This window comes from Rissa tridactyla, chromosome 2 (genome assembly GCF_028500815.1).
Source record: "Rissa tridactyla isolate bRisTri1 chromosome 2, bRisTri1.patW.cur.20221130, whole genome shotgun sequence".
In the NCBI taxonomy this organism is placed as follows: domain Eukaryota; kingdom Metazoa; phylum Chordata; class Aves; order Charadriiformes; family Laridae; genus Rissa; species Rissa tridactyla.
Genome location: NC_071467.1, coordinates 71,455,004 through 71,470,268, shown reverse-complemented (window position 1 = coordinate 71,470,268; position 15,265 = coordinate 71,455,004). Strand labels below are relative to the sequence as shown.

Here is a 15,265-nt window from a genome sequence, read left to right as displayed (position 1 = left end):
CGCCATTGGCTAAGCATGATGGGAAATTGGTTATTGATAATATGGACAATTTGGTCCAAAGGAATGCCTACAAAAACTAGTCCTTGAATACAGGTTTAATATCAACTTTCTAAAGACCTGAGAACTGTACCAGAAAAAAAAAATCAAGTAGTTTGACATTAAATTCATAACTTTTTGCAGGATTGAATATTTTAGGTGACATGAATAGAGCACAAAAGTGAACCGAGTTGCCTGGTTTTAAAAGAGGATAATTACATAAGCTGATCAGGTTCCCAGTGGAACAGAAAATAACCAAACAATGGGACAAGTCTAGCATATGAGTTATAGAACTAATTTAACTTCTATCAAGGAGTAAAAATCCTCAGGTATAAAATTGCAACCCAGGATGAAAACATAGTTAGGGTCACATGACTAGCCTCCAAATTAGGACAGCAACAATGACTGACATGCTGAGATAAGAGTGAAATATAATATTAAAGTCTAACAATAAATTTATCTTCATATGAACACTGAGGTACAAAAAGAAAACATACCTCCTAATCTGTACAGTTCAATCAGTTTAGACATTTTAAATGACCACTTCGTGGCACAAATAGAGAACAGAAGAAATATGATGCACTGCACACTATAAAGTAAAGCAGTTACTGTTTCTCAACAGTAACTACAAAGTATTCAGGTATGAAAGTGCTTCTGGAATGGGAAAATAATTCACTACTGCAGAATTCAGTTTCAAAGAACCAACATAAAAATGTAGACATTTATTGAAGACTAAAAAGGAGCATTGAAACGAGCAAAATCCATGTAGATGTAAAGATTAAAGACACCACGTTGAAAATGGTTATCAGAGAGAGACTCCAAAAAGGAACAAAACCCTTATAAGTGGATGCTGAGAGAAGGAAAGGTGTTTCAACAAGTAGAACCTGTATCCAAATAAGGACAAAAGCACAAACTCTAACCCACTCAAGCACTGAGTAAGAGTGATGTCCCTACTGGACAAGTAGAACCAGCTATCATGGATAAAACTAGCCTGTTTTGTAAAAGGAAATAACGCTTCACATTCAAGAGCCCTTAAAAAAAGGTTCAATCTAGAGATGACTGTAAACAGCTGCTTATGACCACTTACGACAACTGGTCACTTTGTGGTAAGACAGAACAAGAAATCAGACATTAATAAAAACAAAGGAACATTCCAAAGATACATACACAATGTTGGTCTCCAAGTTATCTACTACCACTCAAGAAAAAAAAAGTGTCAGTCATTGTAATACCTTTTTTTCATTAAAAAAACAAAAAAGATAAAAATCAGCAGCTCAAAACCCAGCCACAGTTAAACAGCAACAACAACAAAAAAAACAACACAAGGAAAAGGAAAAAACAAGTTATACTGAGTTGCTATTTCTGCATCTCAAATACAACATATACTTCAGAAACCATACAGTCACAATCAGAAAAAGTACTGAGAAAAGCAAAGCGTAATCCAAAGTACAAAGAGTATTCATTTTGAAAAAGTAGGGGGATAAAAGACTTACGGGAAGAGTTATCGGTACTCCCAAAACATTAAGAGGTTTTGCAGAACTAATGCATCTTAAAACTACTCTGATCTTCTGTCATGTATGTTGTCTCTCAGCATTCACCACTACTCATTATCATAATACTGTATTACATGGACTTTGACGCTGGGTAACTGTTCTGTTCCCCTTTTGAGTTATGTTACACAAAAATATTTAATAGGACCATCCACCTTAAACATACAGAAGAACAGTATCAAGTCTACGAGGTACTGTAGAAAGTCAGCTCCTTCAGTTACAGCACTGGCCAATATCCCAATCTAGCGCTCTCCACTCCAGAGATTACAGCATTGTACTTTGTTTTGAAGTGTTAAAGATTCAAAAAATTATTTGTGGCATAGTGGAAGAACACCAAACAAGCAATATGTGAAGTAATGCTCTTCTAAAGTGGCCTCTGTGTTGCCTAGCACAACTGTAAAATATAATTAAGGGAAAAGAGTCCAAACCAGCTGGAGAGCTGCTGTATACAAACTATCAGGACAGTCTTAGAAGATCTGAACAAAGATGCTAGCAAGCTCAAGAGCAGCAATCTAGACCACAGTAAACCATATGGAAGAAAACAGGCTTGTATTTCAATTAATCTCTCCAAGCAGATTCTTATATTGGGAGTTTCATCATACAGATAACACTCTGGGTACTGCCGATGGCAGGTACTGTAAGACACGATAAGAGGTACCTGTGACTGAACAGCATTGCTGCAGGCTTCAGAAGAACAGAAGGGGCACGCACAATCCTTAGACTACCCAACACATCTGGTAAATAATTTCAAACACTGGAAATTCAGCTCAAAGTTCTCTTTGTTCATCCAGTCTGATTTTGGTTCTGAGGCATAAGGGCTACAGGTGCCCTGGAGAGTTGCAACAACCTAACTGACCTCTAAGCAAATTTCTCAGCTTACATGATGTCCTCCTGAGCACTATTTCACTTCAAAAAAAAGCATAGGTGAGGAGCACACACAGAGAAAAATACCCAAATGCTAGCTATGAAAAGAGGCAGGTGTGCATAAATTAGGAAGTCTGACATTTCAATGTAATTTCTATAAACAGAGAAAGGGGCAAAATGAAGGCAAGTTAGAAGAGTCAGGCAAGAAGAAAGCTGATGAGGAAATTATGTGATGCAACTCCCACTGCAGAGCTGCTGTTGATGTTCCTCTAAATCTTACACCCCACCTCCTCCTCTGGAATCTCAGCCTTCTGGTGTACCCAGAATTCTAACTCTTACATCTAGTTCCTGAGGGACTTGCACACTAAGCTCAGCTTTCCTTGAACCCTCACTCTCACCAGCCTTCCTTTTCTTAGAAAAGATTAAAGCCCATGTGAATCTCAAGCAAACAGTTTGGGAACAAACTCCCAAAGGTAGATAGCAGTATGCTACAGAAACCTCCTAGTTCTCAAAGCAGAGCTGGGAGGGCAACAATATCACAGGAGGTAAGAAAAAGACCGCAGTCGTAATGAATCACTGAGCAACCGATGCTCAGGAAAAAGAAAGCTTGGGAATATTCATAACATCTTTTGTTGGCATTGTTGCTGCGCTTTAGATTCAAGGCCCAACCCAGCAAAGGATTTACGCACATAAGAGCATATTCCCACCAAACCCATGGGACTTCTTACATACCAATAGTTAGTCACTTAAATACTGTTCTGGAAATGGGATATTACTACATGAAGTGATAAAAAACAAGGGGTGCTAAATTAGCTTTGTGACATTTTAAATGAAGAAAAGTGATAGACACACTACATAGGTCTTTTATTTAATTTTATAGACTGTATAACATTCCCATTTTACACTAGTAAATACCCGAGACGTATGATTTATCATTAGATTGCCTTTTTTCAGTATGAGAGTATCCTTCAGGCTTAACAATTTCAGAATTATTTGAAGTGTACCTTAATAAGTTCTCCTTAAAAAAGGATTTCAAATTCCACTGATCATTTCTGTCAAAGCACATTTACTGATAATAAGCTAGCAACTTATTCTTCAAGTGTCTGAACTGTATTGGTAATCAAGTTTAGTCACATGCTATTTAGACACAGTATTCACACCCACTTGCATTCCCCCGTAACTTAGCACCACCAGACAGCACAGGCTGTGCCACAACGGTGCAGAGCAACATCTCAGGGCTTTATTTCAGAATCACAGTGCTGAATGCAAGCACCTGTGCAAAGGGCAATACAGAGCAGCAGCACTCCAGCAGCACGACGGACATCACCAACTGTCCCTTTGCAAAACTCAGACAAAGCCCGTGAAGGTCAACCATACAACTGCCACATGTGAAAACTATAGTTAAAATGCAAGAGCAGAAATATCAAACGTCAGACTTCTGTGAAGTCACAGAAAGATATCTGTGACAACTGCTCCACCTTTTAAATAAATAACCTTAAGGCTGTCAGACAACAATGATTTCCCCTTCTGCATACAAGGGAAGTTACATAAGAAGAGAGCAGCCTGAAATACACCAAGAAGAGCAGAAAAAGCTCAGGTAGAACTGATCCATGGCAACTTAAGACAACGTCTTTTTAATAAGCAGATACCTCATATCCAAGACCTTCAAGTCTCCTTAATTAGTATGATTAGAAATTAGAACACCGAAAGAAAACTATTTAAAACAATTTAAGTTGACAAGAATCCTAGCAAACATGACTAGATAAGGAGACCTACACACTCAGATTTGAGAACGTCCTTCCAATGCCATCATCTGTAAGTAAACAGCAACAACCTGGTAGCAAAACAAAAACTATATTTTTAAGGGAATACATCTTTCTATTAAATGTTCCATTCTTTGCCGATGCAGAGAATAAATACAGTCATCATACAAACAGCAACAGAAAGCCCTTCAGCTAGCTAAAAAGAAAGGTTGTTTGTTTTTATTAAAAAAAACAAAAACAACCTAGTACTAACAACACTATCATGAGTTAGGAAAAATCAGGCAAATAGGTGCATAGGAAATTCCAGAATGCACCATGAAACAAAAAGAGTACACCACACTAGCATCCTTCCACAATCTTCACTGACCTTTCATCATTCTCCTTCACTACAAATAACTGCATTAGTAGGTATTCAAAGCACTAAAAAGGGAAGCATCATAAAACTGAAAGGGAAACAGGAATTACTCTGGGGTTTGCAGGTATGCTACCTGTGGCATAATTAATTTTAAAAATCATGTTAAGCCTGACTTCCTGATGAAATACTTGCATTCTTCAGTGTACCTTTACATTTTTGTGCTTCAGCACAATCAGGTCAGCAACACTGCATTTAGCAATCCTAAATGTTCAGAGTGTTTCAGCCCTAGGGATACAGATGCATTTCCTTTGGCAACAAAATTTGGACTCACATCTACTATGGAAAACTTGTTGTGGTTTCAACCATTCTTACTAAGCTGGAATGTGGTTAAAGTTCCATTTAATAAAAGGGTGCAACATATGAAATACTTAAACATAAAAGTGAATGTTTCATAGCCACTTAGAATTTTCACATATACCAACAGTTTATCACTTTCTCCTTTGAAAACCATGTTTTAATTATTTAGCTTGGTCCTTCTTTCAAGCAAAAATTACCTCAATCATTTCTGCAGATCTTGCTAGCCTTTCCATAGAGAAATGGGATAAATACACATCAGCCAAATAATTACACAACCATTCTAGTATGCTTTGCCCTGACAATTGTTTTTACAAATAAACAAACCCCACTAAACCCTCAACCTGTTTTTTTGTTTGTTTGTTTAACAAGAAAGGTTTTCCTCCAGCTGTTTTTCACTATCTGTTTAGGATGCCTGTTAAGGCATAGGATCAGGCTTCATTTTGGTTTTCCTACAGAAGATATTTTTCCAATATCACCCTTAGAATTTCTTTTTGCCAGCTGCAGGCAGATGAGAAGGATGTAAGTTCTTCTACATAGCATCACCTTAAATTTATTGCAAAGTGCCAGACAGTTTTACATATCTGACAAATCAAATTCCCTGAAAAAACATTACATAAGAACATTGGAGTTTCTTAATCATGAGTTTACCTTCCCCTTAACTGTTCTGTAGATGATCACTTATTTCCCTGGAATGCTTTCCCGTAGCTATTTAACACACAGTAAGTTTCATTATTTTGTTTCCAATGACAATGAAAACCTGCCTTTTTTGACAGCGGTACAAGCACACATAAATAAGAACGCTATTATTCTTCTATCAACTTCCTTATTTTTTGACAGACCTAACAATTACACTTTTTTTCTATTTAGACTGTTGGAAGGCTGCTTTAATAACCTGTGCCTTCTTTACAGAGCATCAACTGTAGCATTTTGAATATTCCGCACAAATAGATAAGGAAAGAAATCTTCCCTTGTTTTTCAGTGTCAAACAGCAGAGAAGGTAGTCAGGTGGTCAGTCAAACACATTATTTAACAAAATAACAACTGGTTATTACTTACATTGTACTGCATATGATGCCAGGACAACAGCAGAATTAATGGGGCATGACAATCTGGAAAGAAGGGAAACATTTTTATTTAGAAAAGACTGTATAAGTGTATCGTTAACAATGTCTCTGCAATTAGTTCAGCACATGAAGACTCATTTATCTTAGAATATCCAATTTTTTTTTGATAATTTGATTTGTCAAAGCACAGGACTGGACATTAAAAGCTAGATGCTGTATAACAGCTTCTTAAGTGAATGGAAGTTAACTAATCCTAAAAGGACACGCTTGTATTCTCGCTGGATGCTTATTCTGGAAAGCAAAAGGAGAAGGGATTTTTATGAGGCTCTGGCCATTATTTTAATAGCTGCAGTCTGGTGTATTTAAAACTAGACACAAACACTAAAATTAGCCAAATGCCAAGCACAAAGACAGCTCTGATCTAATGACCAAAACTAACTCCATAAAAGACAAAAGCCAACACCTAAAGGCAATTTATATTTGGCAGCAAATACTTGGACCATCTTTTTCCTTGTTTTAAAAAATATACAAACACACACAAAGGAACCACTGGGTATATGCCCACCATATGGGGAATATAACCCTGAAATCATGAGAAACAATAGCTTGAACTGCCCTTTGCTATTCCCTCCTAATTACCACACTAGGCAGTGGGTCCTCACATTTGGAATACCATGCCTGGCACACCACGCCTTGCATAAGGATCTCCCAGGTTGACATTGTACCTGTAGACACACAGCATCTCCTACAGCTCATTCGCAACAGACTTGTAAACTGTTCTTAATAACTGAGCTTTGTGAAAATTTGTAACATTTCCTAGCAGTTTGATTTTCTTTTAAAGCAATATTTCTCAAGGTATGTTTTTATAGCAATGAAACCCTCAGAAAAAGGCTTTTTTGGTTTTTTTTCAAAATTTTATTTTAGAAAGAATTATAGAGAAACTGAAGATTCTTCTTATTACCTTCCTTCCACAATATCAGTCTTCAATTGCAGGAAGAATAAGTGCCTAGAAAAGATTTTTTTGGAAAACAAACAAGCATGCATTTATTTTCACATTTAAAAGGTATGGTTTAAATGGTTACATGTATTCGTTTATTTCACTATATTTCCTGACAAAGTATACAAACAGATCAATAAAGCTTAGTGGCATTTACAAAGATACCATCATACACCCGCTCACTCTCACAACAAGTTTAAAGATCTTTGGCTGTCTATACTACAACTCCAGGACCACAGAATTAATGCCACAACGAACACTATAAAAACTAAACCATTACAGAACTGGGCTCTCTTTCTCCCAGGAATATTCATCTTGGATGTAACTTCAAAAATCAAAAAAAAAACCCAAACCCAAAAGACAATCCCAAAACACCCAACCCGAAAGTGTGATAGTCTATCTTGAAACTACTCAGTGGAGGATGAGACATTTCAAGTAGCACATGCTGACAAAAAGCTCTTAAACAATTTATCCAAGGGCAGTTCAGTCTTGCTCCTATTAGGTTTTTTTAGTAGAAAATGTTACTTTATAGTGATACTGGAGAATTGGGATGTGAAGAACCATAAAGAGCAGGCCTTTCAATAATTTCAGTTTAAAACTGGAGAACAGCTTACAACTGCATGATTAGCGAGTACCAAAACAAACAGGTCAATAGCTAAGTTGTTTGTTGGTTTTTTTTGTTGTTTTTTGTGTTTGTTTTTTTTTTTTACAAGAAATATCATTTAACATGCTGTATTATTTATATTCTTAAGTCACTGAAATTGACAAACAATGAAAAAGTTACAAAAATGCCAGATTAATGGGTGATTTCTAAATTCCAGATCACGTGCACTGAACAAAACAAGTATTCCATTAAAGCCTCGTGACAAGTTAATTGAAAAGTGCTTATAATTCATGTACCCCAGCACCCTAACAACTTGGAGATAGATTAAAAAAAATTAAAGGTCTACTATAAGCTGAAGCATTATAGATCTTCGCATGTTACAAGTAATAGGCAAACTAGAAAACAAGAACTGTTATCTGTTCCTCCTGAAACAAAATAAACCCCACCCTCCCAGGCCCTCCCCATTAAATCTACTGCACATGTTCCACATTGACTCAGTGTTGATACAAAACTTCTAACACAGACTTGGGAACGCAGACAGCTTAATCATTGAACTTTCCTATTTTTTAATCATTGCATCTGATTAATTAAGGAATCAGAAAAGAAAAGGAGAATAAATGCAATGGGCAGGTACTTCAAGCAATGAAGGGCTCAAAAAAAAAAAAAACACCAAACCAAAAACCAAAAGGAATCCAAGATGCAAATAAACCAATTGCCATCTTTGTACTAGCTATTACTCTGGCTGTATTTTGGAGCTGTAGGCTGTGTATAGCAGAAACCATCCACTATAAGCATTGCATCAAGCTGTCCATTCCAAACACATTTAATACAAATAGTTTTCTACCTAATAAAGCATAGTTTGGCAAGCTGTGGAGATGGAAAAGGAGGGCTTTATGCATTCTTGGTTCATGGAAGCAAACATCAAACAGAAATTACCTGGTTTGTTCTTGCTGAAGTGTGTTAGGATCAGGTATAAAAAACCTTACACGAAAACGAAGGGTGCAGGGAAAACCTCCTACAATATTTTAGAAGAGCAAATCAATCATTTTTTTGTTTAAAAAAGACAGACCACAAGGTTTTTATTTCCATATGTATAGAAAAATTACATGAACAACCACATAGAAATCTCATACGTTTTTCTCATGAAACTAAAAGAACCCATGAGAAGTCTCTCCTGATCCCCCAACACCAACTATAAGAAGAAAATACTCTCAAATATCGTGATGCTTTAAAGTACTTTGTATATGCTACTTTACATAAAAAGTATTATTTAATTATCTTTGCCTCATAGGTATTAGAAGAGAAAAAAGCAGTAAATGTATTTGAATTGTCTCAACTGGGATAATACTCAATTCTATCTTACATATAAAGACAAGAAATTAACAGAAGTTCACCATGTTAGCTTCATGTATTTTTATTACAATTCATACACAATCTACAGCATATGGCAGAAATAAGAGAGCTGAAAAATAGCTCAGCTTTCACAGCACAAATTGGGACAGTGTCATTCAGGCCCCCTAAGCTGCTATCTGGCAGGGTCATGCTGGATGGCTTCTCATTCATGGTAAGCGTTCTGCATTACCCAAAGCTGTTTATAAATAAGACATACTAGAACAACACATGCACTTGGAAGTGCGTCATGTTCATTTTTTGTTTGGTTGTTTTTTAATGAAAACAAGTATAATTTTTTTTTGTTTATTTACTTGAGACAAGAAATTGCCAGAAACTATATATGAGATATTCTCCACTTCCCTCGATCAAACCCCTCTTTCTTTATCTTCCCTATCAGGAGGGATTTACTGTCACCATGATATGACTACTGCTTTCACAGCCATGATGTCCAACGCTGTTCAGAAGTCAGGTTTAGATGCTATTACAGCATCAAAGTTAGTGACCGATCAGGTCTTATTAGCACCCAGGTAGCAGTAAGAGATGTAGAAAGCTCTGCTGAAAGGACTGGCAGAGATAAGACTTGCTCTTAAAGAAAATCTATCTGGATGCACTAATTTACAAGAACTGTATTTATTCTAGTTGTAAGAATACAGAAAAGCAGAACTACACAGTTACAATCAAGATATTAAAAACAAGTCTTACCTTTTAACTGTTTTCTAATAGGTTTGTTTGGTTCAAGCCATCGCTGTGAAATGAAAAACTATTAGATGGATTAAAAATATTTACAAATAAATACTGTTTATTTATGTGCACGTGTGTGCATGTATATATGTGTATACATACATGTGTATGCATGTGTATACATGTAAACACACATATACATGCACACACATTTATTATTTATGATACTTACAGGTGAATCTACTGAAGTTTCATTTTGCTGTAAACCAAAATATTCCTTCTCCGTCACACCCAACTGGTTATAGGTCATATCCAACAAAATCTGTCCAGTGTCTTGTTTCTGAAAACAAGAAAACTTTAGAAGTGAAACTCTGCAAAACTTACACATTTTAAGATACAACTAATTGAAATAATTTATTTAAAAAAAAAAGTATCTTGTGAATAAAAAAAAATTCATTGGTTCAAAGTTTCTCAGCAATAAGAAGTTTATTCTGATAAAAGACCTCCTTTTTTTGTTGTTAAAGAGGCTTCTTTCCAAAATACGTTAGACATGTGAAATCTCGTAATATGAATTGACATGAACTCAAGCCCCTGAGGTGGGCCCAGCAGTTTAATTTTAAGCAGACCACCTCTCCCTTGAGCACAGCCTTTAGCAGCAATGCCGTTCTCCGGAGCCGTAGGCTGCAAGGATGGCTTACAGCCACATGGGGCTGCTCTGGCCCCTGCTGTCACCGCCAAAGCAGCCGCTCTGTTTCCACGTCAGCTGTCAAAAGGCAAAGTCAGTATACAGTAGGATGAGGGAAAAAAAGTAGAAGGATGCTGTGCTCCAGCCAGAAGGTCCTGTATTTCAGCCTGAATTCCCACCTGCCCCTCAGCCTCCACACACTCAGCTGCTGTTCACCCCACTTTTACCTAGACGTCCCTCAAGACAGGTATCACAGAACTGGTGTAACTGGGGAATTACACAGGCAGCGGAGACCCAGAAGCATAAGCATATATTATTTTCCCCAAACCAAACAAGTGTCTCCGTGCCACGGCATTGTGGAGAGAATATTAACCAACTTCTGCCAAAGAATACTGTGAACCAAGTCTATTAAAAAAGCCCAACCACAAAAACAAACAAACAAAAACCCCTCAACAAGACTGCAGTCCTAAATATGCTAATATGTAATAAATAGCTTGCAAAGCTGTATGGCACTTTAGGACTAGATTTTTATATACTAAATTGCTGGACAAAACAAAAATCAAGCTGTTTTGCTTGTATCTTGTCTATTATAGCAAACTAACTTGTCATCACATGATCTTCCAAATCTCACTCTTAAAAGCAGAAATAAATTGCACACGTGCAAAAAAAAAGAAAAATTTACCAGAGGAAAATTATTTAGACTGCAAAAGACAAGCACTTTGTTCTGAAACAAATTTCTCAAAAATTAAGTTCTGATTTAATTAAGTTTTGTCTCTTAAACAGATTTCTTAATTTCTTAAACAATCTCTTGAAACAAAGGACTCATGATAGTGACCACATTTTTGTGGATGGCCCAGTCTTACTCATTGCATAAGAGTGCTCACTTAAGCCAGGAACACAGTATTTTATAAAATTCCCTTTGTCTAGACTTTGTTTATTATACAACACTAAGTCCTGTTCATAAGACAGATTTATCCTTTTTTTTTTTAAAAAGAAAAAAATAAAAAAAAACAGGCTACCACACTGTTGTAATTGAGTGCTTTACATAGTAACATATTCCATAGTCTTCCGTTATCTCATAAAAGCATTTTTCCTATTTAAAAGATGGGAAAAAAAGAACAAAGATTCAAGCAAAAGATATCCACCTGACTACCTTATTTTGGGGGACGGAATATTATCCAATGCTTCCTACTGCTAGAGCAGAACTCCTAGTAGCTCATTTGTGATTTGAATGCTCAGTGTTTCTACATCAGGCTCCAAATGCAAGGTAAGGTAACAGCCAACTATTGGCCTCTTGTGAAAAGCTGTGCCCGTTTTTTTGGAGCAAAGCCACATAGGAAGAAAACAATGTAGGCAACGCTCAACTGTCTTATGTATGACTACCCTTTCCCCTCCAACAGTCTCCCATCTTGTTTAACTTGCACAAACAGCTGAGGTCTCACAATAAATGCGAGTCCGCTCAGACCTGTACATCTGCGTGGCCATCAAAAGCAGCAGCTCTGTCCCCTCCGTCTTCCCCAGTTGCACATTCCTCTCCTTTCAAACAGGCTACTGTTCCTTGCAATATTCAAACCACAGCACTGATCTACCTCAATTTTTTTCTGAAATAGTGTAGACCTAGATCCAGCTTCGAAACCAAAATCTCAGTGACAGGAAAAGGACCATGCGACCAAGCGTTCCTCGTCACACACAGCCGTGTGTGTCAGGCAGTTCTGCCCAGCACCATCCCTGAGGCGGGCTCTGCTCTTTGCTATCAGAGATGATCCATATATGTACACAAGAAGACCCTATGAAAACAGCAGATGTCACCTTAACCCTCTGAAATAATGGGCACTTCCTGGTGCAGATACGTCCATCTTTGGCACTACCTTACTATACATACCACATTCGTTTCCCCAGGGTTGTGTTTTTTATAAGCAGAGTGTTAAAATGCTTTCAAGTGACATCACATGACACCTGCACAACGCAGAAGCATAATTGCACATCTGTGGTGCATACTTACACAAGCTAAATGAGCAACTGAAGTCATATTGTGACCAAAAGCAGTAATTACAGGGGATGAGACATACACTTTATTGAAAGAATGTGTTCAGGCATCTCAGGTTTCATTACAAATGGGGCAGAAGACCACCAAAGTGGGTAGGATTCTTCTGCTAATTTTCCTCTCTGAATTTCAACGCTCCTGACTCCCTTCAGGCTCCTTTCTTTGCAACAGCATTATCTCCTAATTCCCTTCACATTTTTCATGCTTCTGGTCCTGCAGCCCAATTCCGATGACTTCCTTCACCTTCTCTCTCCCCACTCTCTTACAATTACATACCCCCTCTCCACCAGCACACATGAATTGCTCAGCCTTCTCACTGCTTCCCTATAAAGACAAGCAAGCTCCCTGATAGAATATTCTTGCTCAACAGTCACGATCCTCTCTTTGCAATGTTCCCATGGGTCTCCCAACCCTAAACTTGGCTGCTCCTCCACCTAGATAACTACTACTTCCTTCTCTTCTTCCTCGCCACATTTCCTATCAAAAGCAATTTCCAACCCTACTTTTCATGGCTCCAGTTCTTGCTGTCGGTATTAAAAGCACAAAGTTTCCTCCACAGTGTGTAGGCCAAACTCCACTCCACAAGTCTAAGCTAAGTACAGAATGTAATTTTAAATTGTTAAAGTCTTCTTCAGTTGTTAAAACTCCTGAAGCTGAAAGTTTTTTTGCTGTTTTTCCTCAAGAAAATTTATAGTTACTCAGCTTTGGCTTTGTTTTAAGAAACACCTGAATTATTTTTTGGCCTATACATCTAAAAAATAAAGTTAAGGCACAGCTCACACTGCACCATCTTCAATCTATTTTGCACACAAACAGTTCTGAGATCTAGGTGTAGAGCAGGGCAGGCTAAGCACCTCACATCACAGCTTTCAAATTTTGACATCCGTTCCAATAGTCCATAGCCACAGTGTACTCTAATACTACAATTTTTCACTCCCCTCCACCACAGGAATCACGGAATCACGGAATCTTCAGAGTTGGAAGGGACCTCTAGAGATCATCTAGTCCAACTCCCCTGCTAGAGCAGGATTGCCTAAAGCACATCCCTCAGGGCTGCATCCAGGCGGGTCTTGAAAATCTCCAGAGAAGGGGACTCCACAACCTCCCTGGGCAGCCTGTTCCAGTGCTCTGTCACCCTCACTGTAAAGAAGTTTTTCCGTGTATTTGAACGGAACTTCCTATGTTCTAGCTTGTGCCCATTGCCCCTTGTCCTGTCGCTGGGAACCATTGAAAAGAGCCTGGCACCATCCTCCTTAAACCCACCCTTTAGATACTTGTAAACATTAATCAGGTCCCCCCTCAACCTTCTCTCCTCCAGGCTAAAGAGTCCCAGCTCTTTCAGCCTTTCCTCATAAGGGAGGTGCTCCAGTCCCATAATCATCTTGGTTGCCCTTCGCTGGACTCGCTCCAGTAGTTCCCTGTCCCTCTTGAACTGGGGAGCCCAAAACTGGACACAATACTCCAGTTGTGGCCTCACCAGTGCAGAGTAGAGGGGGAGAATGACCTCCCTCGACCTACTGGCCACAGTCTTCCCTATGCAGCCCAGGATTCCATTGGCCTTCTTGGCGACAAGGGCACACTGCTGGCTCATGGATAATTTGCTGTCTACCAGGACCCCCAGGTCCTATTCCTCAGAGCTGCTTCCCAGCATGTCCGCCCCTAACATATACTGGTACTTAGCATTCTTCCTTCCCAGGTGCAGGACCCTACACTTGCTTTTGTTGAACCTCATTAGGTTCTTCTCTGCCCAGCTCTCCAGCCTGTCCAGGTCATGCTGGATGGCAGCACGGCCCTCTGGAGTGTCGGCCACCCCTCCCAGCTTGGTATCGTCAGCAAACTTGCTGAGGATACACTCTGTCCCATCATCCAGGTCATTAATGAATATATTGAACAAAACTGGACCAAGTATTGACCCCTGAGGGACACCACTGGTTACAGGCCTCCAACTGGACTCTGTGCCGCTGATCACAACCCTCTGAGTTCTGTCACTCAGCCAGCTCTCGATCCACCTCACTGTCACCTCGTCTAGCCCATACTTCCTCAGCTTCCTAATGAGGATGTTATGGGAGACAGTGTCAAAAGCCTTGCTAAAGTCAAAGTAGATGACATCTACGGCTCTCCCCTCATCCAGCCAACCCATTATAACATCATAGAAAGCTATCAGATTGGTCAGGCATGATTTGCCCTTGGTAAATCCATGCTGACCACTTCCAATAACTTCCTGTTCCTCTACGTGTTTGGAGACGACATCCAGAATGAGTCGCTCCATTAGCTTCCCAGGGACAGAGGTGAAACTAACCTCTGGAAATGGGCAAAACAACATGAACCCTGTCCAGCTAAACTGGGCATTAGAACCAAGTTCTTCTTAACCATTAAGAATGTCCTAACTGCTTGTTGTAATAAAGCTCTTGCCTTTCTACAATGAGATAAAAAAAATTAGGCACTTTCCCCACTAGCCTATTCTGTTACAGTGACACAAGTTTTTAAGATAATCTCCAGAATATTAAAGTTTTTTCTACTAAAAAGAAACATTTCCAAGAGGTTTGCTTGTTTACACCCTAAATAGTTTCTATTTATTTCATCTTCATGACATCTACCAATCCTTACTCTGAACTGTTAAAAGCTTTGCATCAGCCAACGCATAACCACAGACCATTCACTTCCATTTAAACCTGCCTTAAAATATGTTTCACCTTATGTCAGATAGGCCAAAAATTAATTTTAAAGCAGTCATAACTAACACCTATTACATTCTGCTTGCACCACAAAAATTTCCTGCTATGTTTAGGGAATTTGTATTAGTCAAGTTTAATTTCTGGTAACTTCAAAATCTGGGATTTTGAAGAGAAAGAACCCCTTCATTATTTTAATAT

The 15,265-nt window shown here is 38.5% G+C and overlaps 1 protein-coding gene across 6 annotated transcripts in view; it reads right to left on the bottom strand.

The window, feature by feature from the left end:
• Window positions 1-15,265, bottom strand: part of PTPN3 (protein tyrosine phosphatase non-receptor type 3) — a 202,833-nt gene that overhangs the window by 81,316 nt on the left and 106,252 nt on the right. For 5 of the 6 annotated variants that reach the window (XM_054192934.1, XM_054192932.1, XM_054192935.1 and 2 more), the window contains exons 3-7: window positions 9,896-10,003; window positions 9,685-9,742; window positions 8,527-8,605; window positions 6,951-6,995; window positions 5,982-6,034 (exon numbers count right to left, since the gene is read on the bottom strand). In XM_054192934.1, coding sequence (XP_054048909.1) covers window positions 5,982-6,034; window positions 6,951-6,995; window positions 8,527-8,605; window positions 9,685-9,742; window positions 9,896-10,003 — 343 coding nt within the window. The remainder of the gene's footprint in view (window positions 1-5,981; window positions 6,035-6,950; window positions 6,996-8,526; window positions 8,606-9,684; window positions 9,743-9,895; window positions 10,004-15,265) is intronic. The other variant, XM_054192933.1, reaches the window with a different exon arrangement.